This window comes from Oncorhynchus tshawytscha, linkage group LG12 (assembly GCF_018296145.1).
Source record: "Oncorhynchus tshawytscha isolate Ot180627B linkage group LG12, Otsh_v2.0, whole genome shotgun sequence".
Classification (NCBI taxonomy): domain Eukaryota; kingdom Metazoa; phylum Chordata; class Actinopteri; order Salmoniformes; family Salmonidae; genus Oncorhynchus; species Oncorhynchus tshawytscha.
Window position 1 is genome coordinate 51084803 of NC_056440.1, and position 26460 is coordinate 51111262.

General features: G+C 43.9%; 1 protein-coding gene across 1 annotated transcript in view; it reads right to left on the minus strand.

Moving 5' to 3' along the window:
• The window catches only part of LOC112263451 (MAM domain-containing glycosylphosphatidylinositol anchor protein 1), a 408035-nt gene that overhangs the window by 107457 nt on the left and 274118 nt on the right, over positions 1–26460 (minus strand). Inside the window, exons 8-12 of the mRNA XM_042330737.1 lie at positions 24620–24735; positions 24147–24360; positions 18295–18591; positions 2768–3034; positions 2336–2484 (exon numbers count right to left, since the gene is read on the minus strand). Of these exons, the coding sequence (XP_042186671.1) occupies positions 2336–2484; positions 2768–3034; positions 18295–18591; positions 24147–24360; positions 24620–24735 (1043 nt within the window). The remainder of the gene's footprint in view (positions 1–2335; positions 2485–2767; positions 3035–18294; positions 18592–24146; positions 24361–24619; positions 24736–26460) is intronic.

Here is a 26460-nt window from a genome sequence, read left to right on the forward strand (position 1 = left end):
AAATTGTTTATTTATTTTTTTAACACTTTTTTTGGCTACTACATGATTCCATATGTGTTATTTCATAGCTTTTGATGTCTTCACTAATATTCTACAATGTAGAAAATAGTAAAAATAAACATGAAATAAGTACTGTAGGTGTGTCTAAACTATTGACTGGTACTGTACGTATACTGTACATTGAGAAACTTTGGTTGTAGCTGTAATTAGCTGTCATTTTGTCCAGGCTTTATACCATACTGTTGGAGGTTACTTCTAACCTTTTTGGGATAGGGGGCAGCATTTTCACTTTTGGATGAATACCGTGCCCAGAGTGAAGTGCCTCCTACTCTGTCCCAGATGCTAATATAAACATATTATTATTCGTATTGGATAGAAAACACTCTGAAATCTCTAAAACTGTTTGAATGATATCTGTGAGTATATCAGAACTCATATGGCAGGCGAAAACCTGAGAAAAATCCAACCAGGAGGTGGGACATCTGAGGTTTGTAGTTTTTTAAAGCTTGGCCTACCGAATACACAGTGTCTATGGAGTCAAGTTGCACTTCCTACGGCTTCCACTAGATGTCAACCGTCTTTAGAAACTTGAATGAGGATTCTCCTATAAAGGAGGGGCTCATGAGACCTCTTTGAGTCAGTGGTCTGGCAGAGTGTCTCAGGCTCGTGATGCGCACTCCCGACAGATATACCTCTCATTCCAGTGCTTTTCTTCAGACATAGGAATTCTCCGGTTGGAACGTTATTGATGTTTTATGTTAAAAACATCCTAACGATTGATTCCATACATCGTTTGACATGTTTCTAAAGGACTGTAACGGAACTTTTCAAGTTTTTGTCTGGACAAAGTGCTCGCACCTCATGATGATGAATTAGTAGGCTGAACACGCTAACAACAAGTGGCTATTTGGACATAAATGATGGACTTCATGGAACAAATCAGTCATTTATTGTCGAACTGGGATTCTTGGGAGTGCCTTCTGATGAAGATCATCAAAGTTAAGTGAATATTTATGGTGTTATTTCTAACTTCTGTTGACTCCAAAATGGATATTTGGATATTTAGATATTTCTCTGGCTGTTTTGGGCTCTGAGCGCCGTTCTCAGATTATGCTTTTTCCGTAAAGTTTTTTTAAAATCTGACACAGCTGTTGCATTAAGGAGAAGTCTATCTTTAATTCTGTGAATAACACTTGTATCTAGTATCTAATATAGCCAATTCTGACTTTGGCTCTGGCCCATCTAGTGGAAAGCACTCAGTTCTACCTCCAGGGCAAGACTCATGATAATAAACGTCAACCTGCGACGTTTGAAACTGCCCACCCCGCTGTTACAACAATGGAGTCATTTTCCATGTGACACTGCCACTGTCATGATTAGGGAGGATATGCATTTTGAGCAGGAGACTGCCAACTTTATAAAGAGAGGTTGTATCTGTCAGAGAGTATCTGTCCTCAATTAGCATGAGGAGAGGGGGGTGGAGGAGATGAGAGGAATGGAGAGGGGATGAGAGGGTGGAGAGGAGAGGAAGAGAGAAGGGGAGGAGAAGAAAGGGGAGAGGAGAATAGAGGAAGAGGAGAGGTGGAGATGGGCAATATGAGGGGAGAAGAGGCAGAGAGGAGGAGAAAGGAGAATAGAGAAGAAAGGGGAATAGAGGAGAGGAGGAAAGAGGAGGAGAGGAGTAGAAGGGAGTGAAAGGATAATAGAGGAGAGGACAAGAAAATAAAGTAAAATAGAGGAGAGGAGAGGAGAGGAAAGCATGGAGAGTGGAGGATAGAGAGGAAGAGGGGAAAGGGGAGAGGAGAGGCATGTAGCTAGGAGGAGAGGAAGAGAAGGGTGGAGAGAGGTGTCACTCTGGATCTTGGCTGCTCAGAGAGTGTTGTTAATGCAGTACAAGCTCCCATCGATCCACTGTCCACTCCCAACACAGCCTCAGCTATTCCCCTGGCTCAAATTATGAAGGCCCACGTTCACTTATTTCACTTCACACAACACTCAATATAGTGCTCCTGAGTGAGTGGGTCAGTGAGTGAGTGAGTGTGTGTGTGCGCGTGTGTGTAGGCTCCTTCTGCAATGTGTGGGGGACTCTTTCTGCAATGTGTGTGCGACTCCTCCTGCAGTGTGTGTGAGGCTCCTTACGCAGTGCGTGTGTGTGCGTGTGTGTGTGTGTGTGTGTGCGCGCGCGTTTGTGTGTGTGTGTGCGCGCGTTTGTGTGTGTGTGTGTGTGTGTGTGTGTGTGTGTGTGTGTGTGTGTGTGTGTGTGTGTGTGTGTGTGTGTGTGTGTGTGTGTGTGTGTGTGTGCACGCGCGTGTGTGTGTGTGTGTGTGTGACCCACCGTGCGGACGTTGACCCAGTAGCCGATGATGCGGTCTGTAGCTGCCGGCTCTCTCTGGGTCCACTGGAGGTTGTAGGAGTAGTTGTTGACCTTCTGAATGCGGATGGGGTTGGGCGTATCAAAGTAAAACTCTGCGTTGTATGGACGGGCTACAGTGTTGCGGGAGGGAGAAAGAAGAAGGAGAAGAGGGAGTGGGAGTTTTGGTTGGTTGGTTTGGTACTTTATGAATTCTGTATCAGAGGGTCAGACGCCCATTTGTTTTAAAAGTTGTAATGCACTTCATTTTCAGTCCTATATTTTATGACATGAGAAACTGCTCTCTTTTCATCTTGTAGCCATAACCATATGGGTCCCATTATGTCTGTTGAAAACCAAACACTGCAATCTTAAATCCTAACACTACCAGGAACTCCAACCTCTTCTGGTACTCACACGAGACGTTGAAGGTGCAGGTGGAGCTGCCCACGCCGTTGCTGACGCGGCACTCATATGTGCCGTTGTTGCTGGGGTCCAGCTTGAATTTCAGCTGCGGGTTCTCCTGCGGGTTCGGGGTCAGGGAGGACAGGGGCTCGCCGTTTCGGACCCAGCGGACACTGGCCACTCGTGCCGGGTTGGACTTCTGAATGAGGCAGCGCAACGTCACAAACTGGTAGTTGGGTGAACGGACATCCTGAAAGACCGGGTCCAGGACTGGAGCGTCTGAGTGAAGGGGGAAAATGAGTGTTAATTAATAAGTTATGTATGGGTTATAAACATGTTATGACATCCTTATGTAGGTAGCCTTCAAATAAAGTGTTCCCAAATAGCCTCCTCTCACAGTTTTTGAGAAAGACAGATCTTTAATGGAATAATGCAAGAAAGGGAGGTAGAGAGAGAGAGGGTAGAGGGAAGAGTAAGAAAGCAGAAAAGGAGATAGGTGTCTTCCCAACAATGGTCCCAGCAAAATAATGAAAGGAGGAGAAACCTTGAATCATGATCAGTGGTTTAGTATTGTTCTTTACGTCTTAAGACGTAAGAAAACAATACTAAGCCACTTGATAATCAATTAATTTTGTGGAATAAAACCCTGGCCTCTCTACAGCTTATCCCAGGAACCTCTCCCTGCATACAGTACCCTGCAGGAGAATAAAGACAAGGAGCAAGAGATGTCACACCTGACATGTGAAAACTGATATGTTGACATGATGGATCGGACGCCACGAGGCGCAGACTTTAGCGTCGTGCTAAGCACTAATCGTGTGTAATTAACATGTCAGAATCTATCCACGGAGAATGACTGACTAGCCTCCAGGTCCAATGGCTAGCACCGTAGCAGAATTATACTGCTGCAAATCACCCCGCGCTGCCATTAAGCTAATAGGCTACTTATTAGCAAAGGATGCTAATGCAGAGCTAACGATGCCACGATACGTATGGGGTCACAAACGTTAGGGTTCACACGACGTTAGCCTTAAGCCACAGTTGAATTTTGTCTTTATTGGCAATGGCTATGTAATTATAGACTATGTTTTGGCCGTGTTTCAAAGAGACCTGGACGATAAGGGAGATGAAGTGTAGATTGTGGAGTTGATACCAAGGCCTGGTAATTGTACATTTTACATTTTTGTCATTTAGAAGACGCTCTTATCCAGTGCGACTTAGAGTAAGTGCATTCCTCTTAAGGTAGCTAGGTGGGACAACCACATATCACAGTCGTAGTAAGTACATTTTCCTCAATAAAGAAGTTGTCAGTGCTAGCAAGCCTAGGTAAAGTGCTTTGGGCTACTGGAATCCAGTAAATTATTATTATATCTGAGTACGCAAGCTTGAATCTTCTCATTGTAAAAATAACTCACTTCCTTAGAGCAGAATACCTACACTCTTAGAAAAAAGGGTTCCAATAGGGTTCTTTGAAGAGGGATAGGGTTCTACCAATAACTGTTTTGATCAGATGAACCCCTTTGTAAGGCAAAGGGTTCTATATAGAACCTTTAACATTTTAAGAACCATTTTTGGAAGAATATTGATTCTTTGGAAGGCAAGAATGAGGGAGAGAGGAGAGAGAGAAGCTGCAACCCCTCACCACCCGAACACCGCTACGCCCCACTGACCCACACTCACCCAGACCTTGCCCCCCTTCCCTCCACAGGGCCCAAAAGCAGGACCAGTGCAACTATGCGGAGGCCCTCAGTGGACAGGAGAACTGTGTAGGATTGAGTGAGATTAAACAGCTCCTCCAAGTTTACTTGTTCAATGAAGAAAAAGATAAAATGTTTTCTGTTTTCCTGTTTCTCACTCTTATCAACATAGTAGTTAGTAGTTACTTTATTTTTTGACTGTGCTATTCTTTCTTTTTGTAACATGAGATCGCTATCAGTGAGCATGTGGAACATTGAGAGCCTGAACTCATCAACCTTTGGACCAAAGAGTTTAGCACTGTAGTAAAAAAAATCTTAAATATGTTGAGGTCATCATTCTGCAGGAGACATGGTGTAAGGCAGACATTGTCAGTCACTGTCCCACAAGCTACAGAAAGGTAATTTTGCCATCACAGAAACACAGCTCTGTCAATAGAGGCAGAGAATCTGGAGGATTGATCATTTGCTACAAAACCAAACTACAAAATCAAATTGTTCACCTGAAAATGGGTAAATATCACATTTGGTTAAAAAAAATTTGGGGAAAACTTGTATTGACAGAAAAATATGTGTTCTTATGCACAATATATATCCCCCCCAAAATCCCCATATTACTCAGAGGAGATATTTCCCATCCTTGAGGAAGAGGCGTGCCATTTCCAGTCCCAGGGAAATGTGCTCGTCTGTGGGGACATAAACGAGCGAACAGGAACACTACCCGTTCTAACAACCACACGAGGGGAGGGCTTTCTTACAGGCCATACTGCTCCCAACCGTCGTAATCTCCCCAATAGAAACAACAGTGACGGAGCCATCAACAAAAACGGAAGGGATCTGTTGCAGCTCTGTCGAAGCCTGGGTCTCTACTTTGTCAAAGGTAGGTTACTCTTTGGGGAGATTCACCTGTTGCTCACTTCCTGTCCACAGCACAGTAGTGTAACGGCGTTCGTCTGTTGAAGGAGAGTCGGACCAAAATGCAGCGTGCTGGTTACTCATGTTCTTTAATGAAAAAATAGCGATACATGAAATAACAAAAAAATTACAAAAACAACAAAGACCTAATTACAGCCTATCTGGTGAACACTACACAGAGACATTAACAATCACCCACAAAATACACAGTAAAACCCAGGCTACCTAAATATGGTTCCCAATCAGAGACAATGAGAATCACCTGACTCTGATTGAGAACCGCCTCAGGCAGCCAAGCCTATGCTAGACACACCCCTAATCAGCCACAATCCCAATGCCTACAAAAACCCCAATACGACAACACAATAAACCCATGTCACACCCTGGCCTGAACAAATAATTAAAGAAAACACAAAATACTAAGACCAAGGCGTGACAGAACCCCCCAAGGTGCGGACTCCCGGACGCACCTCAAAACCATAGGGAGGGTCCGGGTGGGCGTCTGTCCATGGTGGCGGCTCCGGCTCGGGACGTGGACCCCACTCCATAAATGTCTTAGTTCCTCCCCTTGCGTCCTGGGATAGTCCACCCTCGCCGCCGACCATGACCTCGTAGTCCTCACCCAGAACCCCACTGGACTGAGGGGCAGCTCGTGACTGAGGCAGCTCGGGACTGAGGGGAAGCTCGGGACTGAGGGGCAGCTCGGGACTGAGGGGCAGCTCGGGACTGAGGGGCAGCTCGGGACTGAGGGGCAGCCCGGGACTGAGGGGCAGCCCGGGAATGAGGGGCAGCCCGGGACTGAGGGGAAGCCCAGTACTGAGGGGAAGCCCAGTACTGAGGGGAAGCCCAGTACTGAGAGGAAGCCCAGTGCTGAGATGAAGCTCAGGCAGGTAGTTGGCTCCGGCAGATCCTGGCTGACTGGCGGATCTGGAAGAGTCTGGTTGACTGGCAGATCTGGAAGAGTCTGGTTGACTGGCAGATCTGGAAGAGTCTGGTTGACTGGCAGATCTGGAAGATCATGGCTGACTGGCGGATCTAGCTGCTCTGGCTGCTCCATGCAGACTGACAGCTCTGGCTGCTCCATGTAGATTGGCAACTCTGGCTGCTCCATGCAGATTGACAGCTCTTGCTTCTCCATGCAGACTGGCAGCTCTGGCTGCTCCATGCAGACTGACAGCTCTGGCTGCTCCATGCAGACTGGTAGCTTTGTGCAGACTGACAGCTCTGGCTGCTCCATGCAAACTGGCAGCTCAGGCTGCTCCATGCAGACTGACAGCTCAGGTTGCTCCATGCAGACTGACAGCTCAGGCTGCTCCATGCAGACTGGCAGCTCTGGCTGCGTTGAACAGGCAGGAGGCTCCGGCAGCGCTGTAGAGGAGGAAGGCTCTGGAAGCGCTGAACAGGCGGGAGACTCCGACAGGGCAGGAGAGAAGGATGGCTCTGGCTGTGCTGAACAGGCGGGAGGCTCCGGCAGCACTAGAGGGAAGGAAGGCTCTGGCTGTGCTGAAAAGGCGAGGCGCACTGAAGGCCTGGTGCGTGGTGCTGGAACTGGTGGTACTGGATCGAGGACACGCAAAGGAAGCTTGGTGCGGGGAGCTGCTACCGGAGGACTGGTGTGTGGAGGTGGCTCTGGATAGACCGGACCGTGCAGGCGCACTGGAGCTATTGAGCACCGAGCCTGCCCAACCTTACCTGGCTCGATGCCCACTCTAGCCCGGCCAATACGAAGAGCTGGTATGTACCGCACCGGGCTATGCACCCGCACTGGAGACACTGTGCGCTCCATAGCATAACACGGTGCCTGCCCGGTCTCTCTAGCCCCCCGGTAAGCACAGGGAGTTTGCGCAGGTCTCCTACCTGGCATCGCCATACTCCCTGTGAGCCCCCCCCAATACATTTTTGGGGGTGACTCTCAGGCTTCCATCCGCATCGCCGTGCTGCCTCTTCAAACCAGCGCCTCTCCTCTCTCGCCGCCTCCAGTTCTTCTTTGGGGCGTTGATATTCACCAGGCTGTGCCCATGGTCCTTTTCCGTCCAATATCTCTTCCCAAGTCCAGAAGTCCTTTGATCGCTGCTCCTCACGATTAACAGGGAGAGTTGGCTCAGATCTGACTCCTGACTCTGCCACTCTCTCCCTGAGCCCCCCCCCCAATACATTTTTGGGGCTGACTTTCGGGTTTCTTTCTGCGCCACCGTGTCTTTCTCTTCGACTCCATTCTCCTATAGCCCTCTTCTCACTGCTCCAGCGAATCCCAGGCGGGCTCTGGCACACTCTCTGGGTCGACCGCCCACCTGTCTATTTCCTCCCAAGTCGTATACTCCATACTCCTGCTGTCCATAACGTCCTCCCATGTCCATTCCTCCTTTCGCTGCTCCTGCTGTCGCTGCCTGTTACCACGCCGCTTGGTCCGTGTGTGGTGGGTGATTCTGTAACGGCGTTCGTCTGTTGAAGGAGAGTCGGACCAAAATGCAGCGTGGTGGTTACTCATGTTCTTTAATGAAAAAATAGCGATACATGAAATAACTAAAAAATACAAAAACAACAAACGAAACGTGAAGACCTAATTACAGCCTATCTGGTGAACACTACACAGAGACAGGAACAATCACCCACAAAATACACAGTAAAACCCAGGCTACCTAAATATGGTTCCCAATCATAGACAACGAGAATCACCTGACTCTGATTGAGAACCGCCTCAGGCAGCCAAGCCTATGCTAGACACACCCCTAATCAGCCACAATCCCAATGCCTACAAAAAAAACAATACGACAACACAATAAACCCATGTCACACCCTGGCCTGAACAAATAATTAAAGAAAACACAAAATACTAAGACCAAGGCGTGACAAGTAGACTATATGATTACAGACATATACCCTTTCTTTCCCAGCTCCTTCACTGTCAAGTCACTAAGACCTCTGTCTGATTACTGCCAAATGACATTGTTCCTCAAAAGAACAGACATGGAAAACAATCACACATTCACAGCCCAGTAAGCTTTACAAAATCAGAAATTCATACAGATGGGCCCAAAACAGCACATAAGAATAGCAGAAAGCAACCAGTAACCAAAAAATTAAAACACTCTTAGATAATTTTCTGGATACCACATTCACTCACAGTAAAGAAGGCATACATCTAGCAATAAAAAACATCAACAATATATTCTGGAAAACGGCAAATGAAACACAACTGAAATGGATAAAAAACGAACCAGACCACAGATGAAAACTGGTTTGATGCAGATTGTCAAATGATAAGGAAAAAAATGTAAACAGTATTAAGCCAAAAGCACAGAGACCCAAATAATGGTGAATTACACCCTAATTACTGTGAGACTTTAAAACTATAAATGTACTGTACACTAAGAACCAAAAATGCACAGTACAACTTCAAGCAGCTGACACTAATTGAGGAGTCCATAAACACAAACATCTTCTCGCAAAATTGGAAAAACCTACAAAAAATCTAAACAAGAGAAATTAACAATACAAAATGGTGACATATTGGACAAGCCATTTTAAAACACTCTACAACATCGTTCAAACTGATGCAAACGCAGAACCATGCAAAATTCATGAAAAATCCATTGGACTCCCCAATTACTGACCAGGAGCTCTATAAGAAATGTAGGGGAAAAAAAGCATGCAGACCTGATGGAATCCTAAATGAGATGATCAAATTCACTAGTGCAAAATTTAAATTGGCTATATTAAAACTGTTTAATTTGAGTGTAGGTTATTTCCCTGACATCTGGAATCAAGGACACATAACCCCAAGCTTTAAGAATGGAGACACATTTCAATTACATAGGCATTTGTGTGAACAGTAACCTGGGGAAGGTTTTCTGTAGATTTATAAATACAAGAGATCTAAACTTCCTTAAAAAGCACAATGTCTTGAATAAAATTCTAATTGGATTTATACCAAAACATCGCACGACCAATCATATTTACACCCAACACACTCCACCAAAATAATACCAAAATGTACACTCGATTTATCGACTTCCGAAAATAATTTGATTCTATCATTAAATCAATGTATTCTGGTAATAAGTGCAGCATCAAAATTGGCAAGAAAATAACATAATTCTTTAACCAGGGGCGGGGCCTTCGCCAGGGTTGCAGTCTAGGCCACAATTCAAGAAAAATCCTCAGCCCCTGGTGCTAGTCACCACAATTCAGAGGTTAAATGTCTGCTGTTCGCAGATGACCTGTGCCTGCTGTCACCCACAGCAGAGCCTGAACCCCAAAAAGTCAAAAATAATGATTTTCCAGGGAATATCCAGATCTCAGGGAATTAGACTAAAATGCTCAATTAGTACAACATATATAGAGTAATGCACACACTACAATTTCTTACGTTTAAAAATGAGCTCAACTGGACACCTAAATGAGGCAGTGAATGAACTGTGAGAAAGCACGCACGGCATTCTACGCCACTAAAAACTAATTCAAATTGAAATAAATTTGGCTAAAACTAATTGAATTTGTCATTGAACCAATTGCACTTCATGGCAGTTTTGGAAACATCTAAAATACATTAACATTACAAAGTCCTGCAATGACAAGATCTGAGGAAAGAATATAGTCTCCACATCCAGCTGGTTCATAAACCTGTTCTACTAACACACTGAAGCCTCAGGACAAGAACATCCAGTCAATCAGAATAAACCAAAACAAAACACAGTCAAAACAAAAGTACATTATTTATTAGGAAGCACAAGCAAAATGCAGTGCTATCTGGCCCTAAATTGACAGTACTGTACACCGTGGAAAATGGTTTGACCAAGATCAAAACCTTAGAAAAACCTTGACAAAGTACAGGTTCAGTGGGCACAGCCTTGCCACTGAGAAGGGTAGACACAGGAATGCCTGGCTCCCTGTAGAGCAGTGGTTCCCAAACTTGTTATATTCCCGTATCCCTTCAAACATTCAACCTCCAGCTGCATACCACCTCTAGCACCAGGGTCAGCACACTCTAAAATGTTGTTTTTTGCCATCATTGTAAGCATGCCACACACACACACACTATACGATACATTTATTAAACATAAGAATTTGTGTGGTTTTGGCACAACCCGGCTCGTAGGAAGTGACAAAGAGCTCTTATAGGACCGGGGCATGAATTAACATAATAATAGTCAATCATTTTGCTATTTATTCAACCATCTTAATTATAAAAATGTATTTGTTAATTTAATATTGTGAATAACTCACCACAGGTTAATGAGAAGGTTGTGCTTGAAAGGATGCACATAGCTCTGCAATGTTGGGTTGTATTGAAGAGTCTCATTTTCCACACACAGTCTGTGCCTGTATTTAGTTTTCATGCTACCGAGGGCCGAGAATCCACTCTCACATAGGTACGTGGGTGCAAAGGGCATCAGTGTCTTAACAGAGCGATTTGCCAACGCAAGATACTGTGAGCGCAGCCCAATCCAGAAACCTGGCAGTGGCTTCTGATTAAATTACATTTTCACAGAACCGCTTTTTGCAATTTTGATGAGGCTCTCTTGTTCAGATATCGGTAAGTGGACTGGAGGCAGGCCATTAAAGGGATAATGAATCCAGGTGTTTGTGTCATCCATTTCGGAAAAGTAGTTGGTAATTGCGCACCCAACTCAGGTGCTTTGCTATATAACATTTTACATTGTCCATAAACTTGAGTTCATTTGCACACAAAAAAATCATACAATGATGGAAAGACCTGTGTGTTGTCCTTGTTAATGCAGACAGAGAAGAACTCCAACTTCTTAATCATAGCCTCAATTTTGTCCCGCACATTGAAAATACTTGCGGAGAGTCCCTGTAATCCCAGATTCAGATCATTCAGGCAAGAAAAAACATCACCAAGATAGGCCAGTCGTGTGAGAAACTCGTCATCATGCAAGCGGTCAGACATGTGAAAATTATGGTCAGTAAAGAAAACTTTAAGCTAGTCTCTCAATTAAAAAAACATGTCAATACTTTGCCCCTTGAAAACCAGCGCACTTCTGTATGTTGTAAAAGTGTTACATGGTCGCTGCCCATATCATTGCATAGTGCAGAAAATACACAAGAGTTCAGGGGCCCTGCTTTAACAAAGTTATCAATTTTCATTGTAGCGTCCAAAACGTCTTTCAAGCTGTCAAGCATTCAAATGGCAGCAAGAGCCTCTCGGTGGATGCTGCAGTGTACCCAATTGGTGTCGGGAGCAACTACTTGCATGTGCATTACACACTTCACTATGTCTCCCTGTCATGGCTTTTGCACCATCGGTACAGATAGCAACACATCTTGACCTCCAAAGTCCAATTTATGTCACAATGCTTTCCAGTACTTTAAAAATATCCTCTCCTGTTGTCCTGGTTTCCAGTAGTTTGCAGAAGAGGATGTCTTCCTTAATTGACCGCCCATAAACGTAACGGACATATACCAGGTGCTGTGCCAGGCCCGCCACGTCTGTTGACTCATCCAGCTGTAACGCATATAATTCACTGGCTTGTATGCAAAGCAGTGTTTCAAAACATCTCCTGCCATGTCACTAAATGCGTCGTGAAACAGTGTTGTTTGATGAAGGCATTGTCTGTATCGTTCTTTTTGCCTTTTCCCCCAGCATTGTCCCAGCCATAACCGTGGCAGCAGAAATAATTAAGTCCTCCATAATAGTATGGGACTTGCCTGTCCTAGCCACTCGGTAGCTCACCATATACGAAACTTCTAGACCCTTCTTATTAATGGTATCTGTTGCTTTTATAGATGCCTTACTACTTGAAAGTCGTCTTAATTCTCACTCAAAACCTCCTGTGGCATATTTTTCAAATTGGCTGATGGTTTAATTTTATTTTTGGCAGTGAAACTCAGGCGAGATTTAAAAAAAATATATAAAAAAAACTCACCCAAATGTATAGCCCCGTTGGAAAATGTAAATGGACTGTTTGAAAATGTGAAGATTTTTTTTTTAATGTGAAGAATTATAATTTTTTAAACGTGAATCACATTTTTATTTGGTGTAATTTGGGAATAGCTGCTGTAGAGGAAAGGCAACCATAGCAGAACACGAGACCGAGCTGCATTTCCTGACAAAATGTCAAAAATATAAAACAATGAGAGAGTGTAATTTCTCCAAATTTGAAACCTTTATTCAAGGTTTCAAAGACCACTCGGATGAGAATAGTCTACCCGTCCTGTTGGGGGAGGATGCAGAGAGCTGTGGGTTGGCAGCGCACTACATTGCTGCCTGCCATATAATGAAGGTCAATGTCTGACAGACCAACAAACCTGCCCATGTCCTCTCTGCCTTTGTTACTGTTCACTGAATGGCTATTTTGACCCTTGATTATTGCTGTTACTGTTGTCCCGTTGACAATATGTATTATTATTATTTTAATTATGTTAATATTGCAAATTGGTAATATGTCTGTCTATTGTTACATCATGAGAATTGGATTTAATTGAATTGAGAGAGAGAGAGAGAGAGAGAGAGGGGGGGGGGGGCAGAGGAGGACACCCAAAGAGAGAGAGAAATAGAGAGCAAGAATTAGAAAGAGGGTGAGTGAGGGAGAGAGGTAGGACACAGGAGTAACCTCTGGAGAGAGAGAGTCAGAGAGAGGGAAGAAAGAAAGGAAGATTGAGAGGAATTGAGAGAATGGGAACAGTGGAAGCCCCTAGAGAGAGACCATGAACGAGCGAAAGGGAGGGAAAAAAGATATACAATATAAATGAGATGAGAGAGGAAAAGATAAAGGTGGCTGTGAGAGAGAAGGAGAGAGGAGGAAAAGCGACAGAACAGGGGGCAGAGAGACGTAAGGTGAGGCTTGTTGATAAAGTGATGTAGTGGTGGCTTCGTATCTTGCCAGTCAGCAGTTGGTGTCTTCATCCTAGAAACGTGGTGCACGGATGGGACCAGTGACAAAATGACTCCGCAACAGGCCTTACTGTCTCCCCTATCTATTTTCCTTGGCGGCTCGTGCTACGCTAGAATGTTTCAATTTCACGATGCCATAATCCCCGTAAACAGAATCATCGTCCGTCTTATTGGAGACAACAAATATCTGCCGTAATCCTCGCTCTAACTCACACACACAGAAACATGCACACACATACACACGCACACAGACAGATACAGATGGAAATACAGGGAGAGACAGACAGACAGACCGACAGACAGATATTAATGCGGGCAGACTCTCTCTCTCTCACACACACACAAACACAGCTTTCCCAGCGTGTTAGTCAAGTTTGTACACTACCCTCTTGTAGTAATGCATGAAGACATGACATTTACAGTACGGTACACTCCAGGGAGATTGATCTGCATCAAGTGTAAGGGAGAAAAGGTGGTGGGGGGGGGGGTGATGGAGAAAGATAGATGACGGAGAGCATGTGTGGTGTAAGAGAGAAAGACTGCACATGACTGAGGAGCTCAGACGGAGCGAGGGAGGGAGAGCAAAAGGGACACAGAAGAGAGAGTGAGGTGGCAAGGGAATAGGAGAGAGGGAAAGAAAGACAAAGAGAGAGGGAGAAGGATAGTGACAGAGAGATGCGGTGAGATGCCGTCTGATTGATGATGATGAGAATAGCAATGAAGAAGAACATCCATGTCACGGTGAGAGGAGTGATAAAGAAAGGGAAGGCAAGGGAGAATAAAATGAGGAAGAGGAGAAAGGGAGAGGAAGAGATAAAGAGGGTTGTCCATTTATAGGCACAGTAAAAAAAATTATAGCATCTTCCCGCGTATCGATCAACGGTGCTAAATGAAGGGTTGAAAAACGAACCTGATAAACTAAACAAATAAATACAAAGTAGAAGGGAAGGAGGGTTTAGTTAAGTTCATTCGGATCCCCGTTAGCTGCACATGCAACAGCTACTCTTCCTGGGTTCCACATAAAACGTATAAATACATGACAAATTATATACAAAAACAGCATAAGATATGACATTAATTAAAATAAAAAATCATAAAATAAGAGTTATATATTGGAAAGACACCAAGAGACAACAAAAATACTAATTAGACACTATTCATTTATTCTGCACATATTCATACTTTGATAAGCAATAAGAGTTCAATTAAATCTTTAGAAAGAAGAGAGGCGCTGTGATACAATATGTTTTTTTAAATCTGTTTTTTAAAGTTAAACTTGCTTTTTGCTTGAGTAACCTCTGGTGGCAGAGCCTTCCATGAGGACATGGCTCTATACATAACTGAGCAATGCATTAAATTCTGTTTTTGGTTTGGGTACAGTGAAGAAATCCAGGGAAGGAAAGGGGAATCATTGGTTTCCAAAGCACTGATGGTTCCCTGCAATGGTTCCCTGTTCTGCAACATCTACCTATCTCTGATTTCCTCTCTCTGTTCGTAATTCTCTCCCTCATTTTCTATTTTCTCCCTCTGTCTCTTTCTCCGTCTCTCTGTCTCTCTCTCTTCTTCCCTCTCTTGCTTGTTACTAAAACCCTTCCTCTCTCAGTTTGTCACTCTCTCCTTCTCCCAGTTTGTCTTTCTCTCTTCCTCCATCCATCTGTCACACTCAGTTTCTCTCTCTCTCTTTATGTCTGTCTTTCTAGACTGGGGTGGCCACCTGGCCAATAAATCATTGAAGTGGACTGGACTAGACGAGCATCTGAAAGTGTCGTCCTTCCGCCCGCCTGCATTAGCAAGCCTTGTAAATCTAGTAGTATCTTTGTAAGCATGTGGACGGATGGTGGATGGGTTTGGGAGGATTTGGAATGTCAGCTCCACGGTCATAGTGGTCTTTAATTAAGCTGGCATTTGTTCTGCGCTAAGCTACACTCTTAGAAAAAGTAGTTCCAATAGGGTTCTTTGCGGAGGGATAGGGTTCTACCAAGAACCATTTTCATCTGAAGAACCCTTTTTGGAAGAGAGGGTTCTTTGTAAGGCAAAGAGTTCTACCTCAAACATTTGTTATCCTAAGAACCATTTTTAGAAGAAAGGTCTCTTTGAGAGGCTAGAAGGATTCTTTCGAAGGCAAAAAGGGTTCTGCTTCTGAATCTGAATAAGCTTTTTTATTATAATACTTGTTCTTTCTTTTAAATAGTGCCTGAGCAATAGTGTTTACTTCAGTGTTTAAACTTTAAGATCAGAAGTTTGAGTAATTTGATACATTTAAAAAGATATGTGTGAGAATATTTTAAACTGTTCCTAGAGTATACAGGAATATTTGTGCACGTATCTGGTATTCCCTTAACCCTTTTACATTTACAGTACTGACATAATTGATATCTTTGCCATGATTTCTGTCTTTCAAATTAGTATTTTCTTTGATTTTATTGAGCAGAGAGTGGGAGAATAGAAGGAAGTATGAGTGAACCAGCAGTGCATTTTTGTACTGCATATTACACAGCAAATTGGCCAGTTTAACCTAATGTAGATTTTTCAGTGTAACATTTCTAGTGTTGATTCAGGAGTTAAATTAACATAAAACTTGGCGGTGTAAAATAACCTTTGTGTTGTTGTTAAAAACCAGAGTTGAGTGTGATTGCGTCATTTTTACTCTGTGTTGAGTAAAACACTCATTATCATATTTCCCAGCATGCTCTATTGCAGGTTGATTTTCAGAATAGTTTGTTTCAATATCTGTGTTTTTGCATGTACATTGATTGGTTGATTAATCTTATGCTACATAAAGATAAATAACATACATTTTATAAACTAATCCAATTGGTTGGATTTATTGCACCTGTTACTGAGAAGGTTGATCCATTTCAGATGATTTAGGTCATCCCACTGGCCAGTCTTCTTTACCCTAGCAATCATTCTGAATGCAGGCTTCAGGTGATAAAAAATGGAAAATCCTCACCTTGTCTGGATTCCAATAGGAATTACACATCACTTTGCAAGCAAGAATAATGTAACCAGGAGTTTCCTAACACCACTGTATTAGGGTATAACTAGGCCTTCAAAGAAAGGCCTTATGATATATGTAATCTATTGTCATAATTAATGACATTTTAAATGGGAATTTGGCTGGTGGAACTGTTCATAAAGGATTCTAGGAAGAACCTTTAGAGGAAAAAATGCTTCTTGCTAGAAATGTTCACAGAGGGTTCTAGGTAGAACCATTTACAGGGAGTTCTATGAAGAACCCTGCATAGAGGGTTTAAACACCAAAAAGGGTTCACCTATTGGGACAGACCGAAGCACCTGAGCAACTTTTATTATAAAAGTGTAGTTTAATTCGCTAAGCAAGCTAGTGTGGGCATATCCATTACATTGAATCCCAAACCAACTCCTAGTCCCTACCCACAAGGCAGTTGTGGAGAAATGAGAGGATTGTATAAGTGTCCGCAACAACAATTCCATATAGCATATCAGAGGCCAATTCTCTCAGCTCTACATAAGTGCCTAGGGGGCAGGGGCTAGGACTTAGGTTTGTTTTGTGATGTTTAGGCTTCAGGGCTCGTAAGCTTCCCAATAGAGTAGTCACTCCAGGTCAATTAAAGGAAACTACAGCGTTCACAGATTAAGCCAATGGTTTTTCAATGGGGCTCATACATTGACAGATGGACAGTCCTCTATCAAAAGTTTAAATTATTTGAATATATTACAGGATACATAGAGGACCATACATCTTCTCACATTGTTAATGTTGCATTCACAATTAATGGGAAATACAGGCATTGGAACGAAAGCTGTAAACAAAAAAATTCCAAAGAATGGATGTAAAGGGATATTATACTAAGCTATGTGGGCTTCAGGGCTATTCTTTGAGCCTCTATGTTTCACTATTAGCCATGAGTGTATTGTTCGCTCCATCCACCAAAGTGCATCACCTTCCTTTTACAATTTACACACAAACACATTCTACAGTGAGAGTTTTATTCAACATTGGCTGTCATGGCACAGCACCGCATTGAAGACAAAACAATGGCAAAACAACCTTCAGTGGCACTATTTTGAAACTGGAAAGTCAGGAGCTGGATTTTCACGAGCGTCTAGCAACATCACATACTGTAGGCTACAGTTAGTGAATGGGGATGCGAAGAGAAATGGTGTTGAATTCTGACGCTTTTAGGGTTCTGAACTTTATGGACGAGCCCCTTTCATAATGGAAGCATTATTGAAGTGTGGCAGGCATAAGCACTTTTACTGAGCACAAAGTGTAAATATAACCAAGGGGAGAGTTCGCTAATAGCCTAGCTAGCGTCGTCACTAATGGCTCGCGTAAACAATAAACAAGGTTTGCTCACTTAGCAGCATTGGTTTCTGAGTGGCATTATACCATTTGTTAATTAGTGACCTTGTTTGTTAGTAAGAGTGCATTCAACCCCGTTTGGGGGTTACCGTTAGCATACTCCAGTCCAGTGTGAGTTTTAAATTGAATTGAGACAGCAGTCGATGCTAATCTAGTAGTGCTAGCTATCGATTTGAAGGAATTGATGGTTGAGTTGTAATGACTGATAATGTTGTTGAACTTCACCTTTCAATAGTTTTTTAAAGGGAAATGTAGAGGCATGTAGTGCTGGTGAGAAAAATTAAGAATGATGATTGAAGACAAAAGTTTAACTCAAACCACACCCTGAAAGGTGGCATTAGTGCAACAGACAGATGGCAGTTTTGAACCGGCCAAGTGCTAATTTGACTGACCAGGGTACGCACTCAGGTCTCCTGAGCAACACCCAGACTGTTGAGCTAAAATGTAGGCATTACCTGGGTGAACAAAAGCAAGTCTTCAGGTCTCGGTCAAGGATATTCATCATGTGAGCATGGTTCAGAATGATCTCCGTTACACTACCACAGCTGATTCATCTACTCAAAAACATACTCAATTACTCAATTCATTCATCGGGTGTGTTACTACTGGGCTGGAACAAAAGCCTGCACCCCATGTAGGTCAACAGGACCAGAACAGAACAAACGCAATAATAGTCAGAGCTCAATAAACAGATGACTCATAGGAAATGTAGTACTTTACTACTCACATTGCACGTTGAGCTGCACCTGCGCCTGGCGTGGCTTGATGTTGAGGCCATTGTAGGGCGCCGTTTGGCAGCGATAGGAACCCATCAGGTCACGGGTGACGTTGGTCAGCCGGAGGCGCCCGTTGCGTGTCTCCACCGCCCACTCACCCGTGGGCATAGGCAGGTCTTTGTCGGCGCGCGACCAGAGCACAGGCGGACGGGGCTTGCCATCCACCAGGCACACCAGGTCGGCAGAGCCTCCCTCCCTCACACTTACCACCTGGCCCCCTGCCGGCACCGTCAGAATTGGGGGAGTGACTGTAGGGGGGAGAAATTGGAGAAGGGAGAGAGAGGGAGTGTGAGAGGAGTTGGAGTGGAGCAAGGGGGAGATAGAGGTAGGGAGATACAGTGCCTTGCGAAAGTATTCGGCCCCCTTGAACTTTGCGACCTTTTATCACATTTCAGGCTTCAAACATAAAGATATAAAACTGTATTTTTTGTGAAGAATCAACAACAAGTGGGACAAAATCATGAAGTAGAACGACATTTATTGGATATTTCAAACTTTAACAAATCAAAAACTGAAAAATTGGGCGTGCAAAATTATTCAGCCCCCTTAAGTTAATACTTTGTAGCGCCACCTTTTGCTGCGATTACAGCTGTAAGTCGCTTGGGGTGTCTCTATCAGTTTTGCACATCGAGAGACTGACATTTTTTCCCATTCCTCCTTGCAAAACAGCTCGAGCTCAGTGAGGTTGGATGGAGAGCATTTGTGAACAGAAGTTTTCAGTTCTTTCCACAGATTCTCGATTGGATTCAGGTCTGGACTTTGACTTGGCCATTCTAACACCTGGATATGTTTATTTTTGAACCATTCCATTGTAGATTTTGCTTTATGTTTTGGATCATTGTCTTGTTGGAAGACAAATCTCCGTCCCAGTCTCAGGTCTTTTGTAGACTCCATCAGGTTTTCTTCCAGAATGGTCCTGTATTTGGCTCCATCCATCTTCCCATCAATTTTAACCATCTTCCCTGTCCCTGCTGAAGAAAAGCAGGCCCAAACCATGATGCTGCCACCACCATGTTTGACAGTGGGGATGGTGTGTTCAGGGTGATGTGCTGTGTTGCTTTTACGCCAAACATAACGTTTTGCATTGTTGCCAAAAAGTTCAACTTTGGTTTCATCTGACCAGAGCACCTTCTTCCACATGTTTGGTGTGTCTCCCAGGTGGCTTGTGGCAAACTTTAAACGACACTTTTTATGGATATCTTTAAGAAATGGCTTTCTTCTTGCCACTCTTCCATAAAGGCCAGATTTGTGCAATATACGACTGATTGTTGTCCTATGGACAGAGTCTCCCACCTCAGCTGTAGATCTCTGCAGTTCATCCAGAGTGATCATGGGCCTCTTGGCTGCATCTCTGATCAGTCTTCTCCTTGTATGAGCTGAAAGTTTAGAGTGACGGCCAGGTCTTGGTAGATTTGCAGTGGTCTGATACTCCTTCCATTTCAATATTATCGCTTGCACAGTGCTCCTTGGGATGTTTAAAGCTTGGGAAATCTTTTTGTATCCAAATCCGGCTTTAAACTTCTTCACAACAGTATCTCGGACCTGCCTGGTGTGTTCCTTGTTCTTCATGATGCTCTCTGTGCTTTTAACGGACCTCTGAGACTATCACAGTGCAGGTGCATTTATACGGAGACTTGATTACACACAGGTGGATTGTATTTATCATCATTAGTCATTTAGGTCAACATTGGATCATTCAGAGATCCTCACTGAACTTCTGGAGAGAGTTTGCTGCACTGAAAGTAAAGGGGCTGAATAATTTTGCACGCCCAATTTTTCAGTTTTTGATTTGTTAAAAAAGTTTGAAATATCCAATAAATGTCGTTCCACTTCATGATTGTGTCCCACTTGTCGCTGATTCTTCACAAAAAATACAGTTTTATATCTTTATGTTTGAAGCCTGAAATGTGGCAAAAGGTCGCAAAGTTCAAGGGGGCCGAATACTTTCGCAAGGCACTGTATAGAAAGAAGGAGGGTTAGGGGGGACAAGAGAAAATATTTAAGGAGGGGTTGCCCAAAAGACAAACAGGATTCATAAAAAGAAGAAAAAAAGAAGAGAGAGAGGAGCAGGGCGGGAGGTGGGGAGGAGGGGGAAGCAAGTGAGGTTAAATGTTAAAATTAGTGAGGGCATTTATATTGGATACTAATGGTCATCGTACGCCCAGAGAAGAAGAGAGAGAGGAGCAGGGCGGGAGGTGGGGAGGAGGGGGAAGCAAGTGAGGTTAAATGTTAAAATTAGTGAGGGCATTTATATTGGATACTAATGGTCATCGCACGCCCTGGGAAATGTAAAAAGCTAAATGCAATGTGTTGACTGGCGAGGCGAACCAGTGGTCAAGGTTAAACACACATCCTCATTTCCTCCATCTGTCAACACTCTCAGTAGGACTAGGAGCAACAACAGGAGAGAAAGAGAGAGAAAGGGAGGGTGAAAAGAGGGTGACCTCTTCCCCAGTGCACAGCGCATATAAGCCTGGGACATCAACCATTCTAAGTTGGCCTTAGTGGGAGTGACCATACAATTATATGGGAGTGACCTACTGAGTAAAGTATTTGTCATTACATTTTTGCGAATCGGTTCCCTTGGCAACTTCTTCCCATGAATCTCAGAATGTTACCTAGCAACAACAACAACAACTTTCAGAATAAGTCAGCATTCTGTAACTAAATAAATGTTACATCTATTTTAGGAGATTAGTGCTTGAATGAGCAGTATTTCTTAAGTATTATAATGTACACAAACACTTGTCCATTAGTCTACATCTCTAATGTTATGCCAAAGTCATATTTTATGACAATGAACAGGTTTTAATGCCTTGAGACAGTCCAGTATCGAGTCAGCTCAGCTGCTGCTCCTGAACGTCGAGGTGCCCAAGACATGGGGGGGTGTTGTGGGAGATGACTGGTTGGAAGATGAAGCCAATTAAGCCAATGCCTATCATGCCAGGAGTTTCTCACGTCTTTCTGATTGGCTAACGACGCTCCTATCCACCAGTCTCCGTGCATTTAGGCGGAAGTGAGTATGGGAACGAGATTAAAAAGACGCAGACTGGCCAATATGAGTCCCAAAACACTCACTACAACATTCCCGTGGCTCTCTGGACAGGTATAAGCAGTGTAGTGGTGGACCTTACACCATAGTGCTTCCATTTTATAGATTGAAAAAGGGATAGGGACGGAGGGGGATTGAGACTGTCTGTGGTAGTCAAAGAAAAGGACATCGAAAGAGATGGAGAAGACCTTAGTTATCTTTGTTTTCTTTATTATTTTGGTTAGGTCAGGGTGTGACAAGGGGTGGTTTGTTGTGTTTTTATGTTTATGGGGTTGTTTACTAGAATAGGTGTTTTGTATGTCTATGGTTGCCTAGATTGATTCTCAATTAGAGGCAGCTGTTTATCGTTGTCTCTGATTGGGAAACACATTTAGGGAGCCATATTCCTTGGGTAATTGGTGGATGATTATCTATGTCTATGTGATGTTGCATGTTTGCACTCAGTGTTTATAGTGGTCACGTTCGTTTTTCTTATTTTGTTTGTTTATTGTACTTCGTGTTCATTCGTCTTACATTAAAAGTATGTATTCACATTGCGCTGCACTTTGGTCTCCTCACTATGATGATCGTGACAGAATCACCCACCACCAAAGGACCAAGCAGCGTGGTAACGGGCAGCAGCAGCAAAAGCCGAGAGGCGGTGGTATGATGAGGCAGCACGGCAGCGCGGTTGGAAGCCCCAAAAATGTATTGGGGGGGCACACGGGGAGTGTGGCTAAGTCAGGTAGGAGACCTGAGCCAGCTCCCCGTGCTTACAGTGGAGAGAGAAGGACCGTGCAGGCACCGTGTTATGCCATGAGGCGCACGGTGTCCCTGGTGCGCAGGCAGAGCCTGGTGCGGTACATAGCAGCGCCTCGTATCGGCCGTGCTAGAGTGGGAATCGAGCCAGGTGCCATGAAGCCGGCTCAGCGCATCTGGTCTCCAGTGCGTCTCCTCGGGCCGGGGTACATGGCACCAGCCTTACGCATGGTGTCTCCGGTTCGCCAGCACAGCCCAGTGCGGGCTATTCCACCTCGCCGCATTGGCCTGGCTACGGGGAGCATTAAGCCAGGTAGGGTTGGGCATGTATTCACATCACGCTGCGCTTTGCTCTCCTCACTACGACGATCGTGACACAGAGAAAGAGAGAAACTGAAAGAAAGCAACACCAATCCACAACCGATGATCGAGTCAAGCCAGACAGATATCATCACCCTGGTTACCGTGAGAACATTAGGACATGACATACATACATTAAATAAAGTGTTACTGAACATTTGAAGGGAGAAAAATAACAACAGTTCTAGACCCTGGGGAGATGAGAGGAGGGTGAGATCGCAGGAGTGGGAGGTCCCGTCACTCCGGGCCAAACAAATATCCCCAAGGTCTCTGACCATCACCTGAACAACCACCATTCAGAGACTTGTCCCGAAGCAAGTCGTGCATTGCCTTGGCTGTCTGACCTTTGCCCCAGTCTGAGGTCCTGTGCGCTCTGAAGCAGGTTTTTCATCTCCATACTTTGCACTGTTCATCTTTCCCTTAATCCTGACTAGTCTCCCAGTCCCTGTAGCTGAAAAAGATCCCCACAGCATGATGCCACCACCATCATGCTTCACCGTAGGAATGGTATTGGCCAGGTGATGAGCAGGGACTGGTTTCCTCCAGATGTGATGCTTGGCATTCAAGCCAACGAATCTTGGTTTCATTAGACCAGATAATCTTGTTTATCATGGTCTTAGAGTCCTTTAGGTGCCTTTGGGCAAACTCCAAGCAGGCTGACATGTGCCTTTGACTGAGGAATGGCTTCCGTCTGGCCACTCTACCATAAAGGCATGATTGTTGGAGTGCTGCAGAGATGATTGTCCTTCTGGAAGTTTCTCCTATCTCCACAGAGGAATTGGAGCTGTCAGAGTGACCATCAGGTTCTTGGTCACCTCCCAAACCAAGGCCATTGTCCACCGATTGCCCAGTTTGGCTGGGGAGCCAGCTCTAGGAAGAGTCTTGGTGGTTCCAAACTTCTTTAATTTAATAATGATGGAGACCAGTGTGTTCTTGGAGACCTTCCGTGTTGCAAATCTGAGCATTTTTTTGATTATTTTCTTATATGTTTATGCACTTCTATCAGCAGCATTTTCACGCCATTTGGCTAAACAAGTCAACAAGCATTCCAATTCAATCCAGTCAAATCAGGAGGTACCCTAACCCTAACCTTAGCCCATGTTCTCTTTGTACGGTGGTTCCTCCTTTCAAAGTTGCGTCATACTGCAGCATACCTTGCGGGCTGCTGTAGCATTCTGTGGCACATTATCTAATTGTCAGCCATTTTTTAAATGCAATTTAGTGCTAGTTTGACCACCAGAGGGCATCTTTGAGAAGCATTTGATAGTCTTCCATATTGGCATTGCCAGAGAATTTGAAACCTTTTTTGTAATAACATAGCATACGGGATTTATTTTAATGAATTTGTCTTAATTAATGTAATATTATGGTGTTTCTATTCAGAGAAAAATGAAACATTCAGGGTTTCCGTTAGGATGGAATGAAAAATATGGCTCTGTGCAACGTGACGGTCGGGAGTAGGCCACAGCATAAGAGGATTGGAGTATCTTAAATTAATATCGAAGGGGCACAACTTTCAGTTGAGCCTTCTTTCTCTTTGCCTTCTCTACTTCTCTACCGGAAGTTGATGCTGTTGCTATGCAACCTCTTTCTAGCTAGTTAGCATAACACATGACTAGTTAGGTACTTAGAACAAAGAAACAGTCCACTCACCGCTGCTTTGGGTAATGTTGACATCTACCCTCATCTCGGGCACCGTGCTCCCAGGAAAGTTGGCCACACAGCTGTAGGTGGCCTGGTCACGGAACTTCATGTCCACGATCTCCAGGCTACTTGTGCCCGGTGCCATGTCCGGGTCGCTGCGCAGCACGATCAAGCTGTCCGAGTTGTAGACTAGTGCCGCGTTCTTGTACCATGTGTAGTTGACCTAATAATATAAAATAGCAATATGTTATTTTATTATATTAAATATATTGCTATAGCCTATATACTTTAAATAATTTGTTGCAACTTGTATTAAGCATGCATGAATATTTATAATGTCCTTTAACAAGGCTTATGTATCTCTTTATATAAAATGTTCATCCGTCTCACCTACTTTGATTTATTCGGCATCATTATGAGATTATTATGAAGGGGTCACACCCTACTAATATTATTATTACTAATAGTATTATTCAGTTGACCTTGTCCTGGGGCTGTGCGTCCACGTGACACGAGAGCTTGAGATCGCGGCCCATCTGGATGCTCTCACTGTCCTTGTTGGAGTCGGGTGTGATCTGGAAGGTGAGGTTGCCCATACCTGAGGGGAGGGAGTGGAGAGGGAGGAAGAAAGGGGGATGAAGGGTGTTAGGAGGGGGTGGGAGTCGGGGATGAGAGGAAGGAAGGAGGAAGAATAAAGGGGGAGATGGATAAGGAAGAAGGGGGTGAGAGAAGGAGGGGGAGAGTATAATCGAGAAAGAAGTAAGGAGGAGGATAGAGAGTGGTGGAGGAGGAGGGAGAGAACATAAGCCAGAGGATGGGAAGAGGGAGAAAGAGGAAAGAGTAGAGAAAAAGTGATGAATTAAGAAGGAGGGAGATGGAGAAGAAGAAGACAAGAAGAAAACTGAGCAAGAAGGAGAGTTATCTACCTTAACCATCCTAAACACTAGACACTGCTTGGTCAGATTTAATTCCAGAACCTCCCAAATTGGCCCTGTTCTGAATACAAAACTCCATTGGCAAACGACATAGCAACTAATATAAGCAGGAGAGGAGAGAGAAAAATCTTGTAACTCTACGCTTCGCCAAGCATGCTAACTAGCTCGGCAGGTGGGGTTGGTGAGGACGGCAGACCATATGTTTGATCGTCCTCACCGCCATATGGTTAGCCCGCCGTGCTCAAACGGACGGAGACCGTATGTTTTGCCTTATACTTCAGCGAGGCGCTTACGAAGTACTCGTCTGCGTGGCGTTATCACCACCTGGGCTCATGTGACTTGCTCAGGCCCATTAACAGGGAAGGGGAAAACACACTCATATACACATATGTTCAATACACACAAATACGAACACACACACACTCATTATGTACAATATACACACATGCACACACACACACACACACACACACACACACACACACACACCACCCCACCTACCTCCCTTCCACCACACACACACACACACTTTATCAGCTCCTCTAATTACCTCCATCTCGGCTCCAATTAATCTGAGTAAATAAAGATTATTAAAAGCGATAAAAATAGCCGGCGGCGGGCCACTGAATAAAGGAGTTTGTTTAATGGGCAGGGTAATCTAGAGTTAATCTAGAGTCTTGACATGATTGTATAGAAACCAGAGCTAATCACAGATCAACTGGATGGTGTTCACACACATGTAGACATTATATTTCCAGGTAATGCTTAGGCACACACCACACACAGCAAATGCAACCGCACGCACGCACACAGACAACTGTGCTCAAGAGTATATAGCTATTGTAATTCACAATGTCAGTTACATGGAATAGTTAATTAACCAATGTAAATTTGACTTAGTTGGTTCACATGCAAAGTTGCATCCATTAATGTCCACAGACAGATGTGTAAGGTGATGCTGCCCCTAAAAGCTAATCTGGGATCAGTTTTTAATTTTACCCACTACAGTTTAAGGTAAGGATTGAGGGAGGGGAAGCCAATTCTCGATGTGCACCTACAGTAGGGGGTATTTCACCCCGGAGCCAAACACAGATGTTGGCTACACTTCATTGCACATGATGATGTAAATATGACAGGAATGATAACCTCTCACAAATGCTTACTTACAGTACTTATGTACTGTAATTTTGTCATATTATACCGTATGTTACACAAACTAGTTAAGACCTCTATATGTCAAAACAGACATGTGGAAAAAGGTCACGCACACACACACAGTTACAGACACATCCAAAATGATTGGCTCCCTTAATAAAGATGAGGGGAAAAAATGAATTAAATAAATAATACAAATAATGGGTAATGGTATATGTTGACTACATATCCAT